Here is a 1819-nt window from a genome sequence, read left to right on the forward strand (position 1 = left end):
TTCCAGGGTTTGATTCCGGTCAAGGGCATGGACCTCAATTGCAGGCTCCTTCCTGGCCCGGGCCCTGGTTGGGGCTCATGCAGGAGGCAACTAATCGGTGTGTTTCTCTCACATCGCTGTTTCTCTGTCCTTTCCTCTCTCTTCCACTCTCCCTAACACACAGTGCAAAAATATCTTCAAATGAGAATGAACCAAAAATAAGAAGAAGAAGAAGGCCATATACCTGGCTGGAGCTTGTGCAGGAGGCAACCAATGTTTGTCCTTCCCTCTCCCTAAAAATCAAATTGAAAAATATCCTCAGGCAAGGATTAACTAAAAATTTGCTTGAAAAGTTACCAAGTTTTGATTCAAAGAACCTTCCCATTATAGCCTTGGTCTCCCTGCTGTGGTGTGACTGTTTTGTCCACTAGCGCAGGCCCCACCTTAGGACAAGGACTGGCACCTACAGGCTGTCACAAGTGCCTCCAGTGGTGGCTTCAGCAGCCATACTAACAGTGGACAGACAGATCAGCATGGCTCCCAGCAAGGATGACGTGCAGATTCATGAAGCATCCCCAATTTTTTGATGAACAGCAACTAGACTTTAGGGGGTGATGACTTTGTAGTGTGTATGGATGTTGAAATGTTTTACACCAGAAATAAAAGCCCACACGGATGTGACCAAACCAGGTTAGCCAGGGCCCCTGTGCAGAAAGCAACATTTGACAGGTGTGAACTAGCTCTAAGTAACCTGGTGAAGAACCCAGGCCACGCTTTTCCCAGCTACAGACTATGTTCGGAGCAGGGAGGGAAAGAAGGCTGGGTGACCCGGGGCACATGATTAACCTCTCTGAGCCTCAGGGAAATGGGTGAGGTCAGCAATCCCTGGTGGATGACTGTTGTGAGGGTAAAATTAGTGACAGACCCCAGCAAGTGCCTCGCACACAGTAGGTGCTCATTAAATTGCATCACTGGCTCATTCATGATGTCATTCATGTTCAAGGTCTCAAATGGTACCTGATTGTCCTGATCGGGGTCTCGGTGGCCCTGGTCCTGCTGCTCTCGCTCTTCCTCTTCCTCCTCCGACACCAGCGGCGCCAGAGCAAAGGCAGGACGTCAGGTGAGTAGGGATGACCTGGGTCACAGAAGGGGGGTGGGGGGCTTAGGGCACCAGCCAGCGTGAAACCAAATAGATGGGGAAGGTCAATGGTAAAACCTCCTACAGCGTTTCCCAGGGGAGATTAAACGTGGATGTGTAAGTAAGTGTAAGTAGTCTCCAGTATTCTTTTGGCTTTTTCAACCTTATCAGGTGTGTGGGAACATGTGCAAATTTTGTTTTTTATCACTTAGAATGGCTTTCTCTTCAATTTTTTTAAATATATTTTATTGATTCTTTACAGAGAGGAAGGGAGAGGGATAGAGAGTTAGGAACATCGATGAGAGAGAAACATCCATCAGCTGCCTCCTGCATGCCCCCCACTGGGGATGTGCCCGCAACCAAAGTACATGCCCTTGACCGGAATCGAACCTGGGAACCTTCAGTCCTCAGGCCGACGTTCTATCCACTGAGCCACACCAGTCAGGGGCTTTCTCTTCATTGTGAGGGGTTGTGACCTTCTCAGTTGTTAGGTCCTCTGCTCATCTTAGTGCAGCCCCAGGGGAGGGCTCTTGGGGGGCTGGAGGGTGACCCCACCTTCCTGCAGTGGCTGCATCAGAGCAAGAAGACAGAGGCCTGCAGAAGAGGTGCGCCCTCTCCCTAAGAACACGAGCCCCACCCGTCCGGTCTGAGGCCCCCGAGGCCCCCTAATGCTCTGTCTCTTCCCCCAGCTCCCGCCCAGCT

At 50.8% G+C, this 1819-nt stretch overlaps 1 protein-coding gene across 1 annotated transcript in view; it reads left to right on the top strand.

The window, feature by feature from the left end:
- The window catches only part of LOC102771427 (leukocyte immunoglobulin-like receptor subfamily A member 6), a gene marked incomplete at its 3' end in the record, with an annotated part of 22298 nt that extends 21199 nt beyond the window's left edge, over window positions 1-1099 (top strand). Inside the window, exon 5 of the mRNA XM_015562432.1 lies at window positions 983-1099. Within this exon, the coding sequence (XP_015417918.1) occupies window positions 983-1099 (117 nt within the window). The remainder of the gene's footprint in view (window positions 1-982) is intronic.
- Between the last annotated feature and the right edge of the window lie 720 nt (window positions 1100-1819).

This window comes from Myotis davidii, unplaced genomic scaffold (assembly GCF_000327345.1).
Source record: "Myotis davidii unplaced genomic scaffold, ASM32734v1 scaffold5578, whole genome shotgun sequence".
Lineage (NCBI taxonomy): Eukaryota > Metazoa > Chordata > Mammalia > Chiroptera > Vespertilionidae > Myotis > Myotis davidii.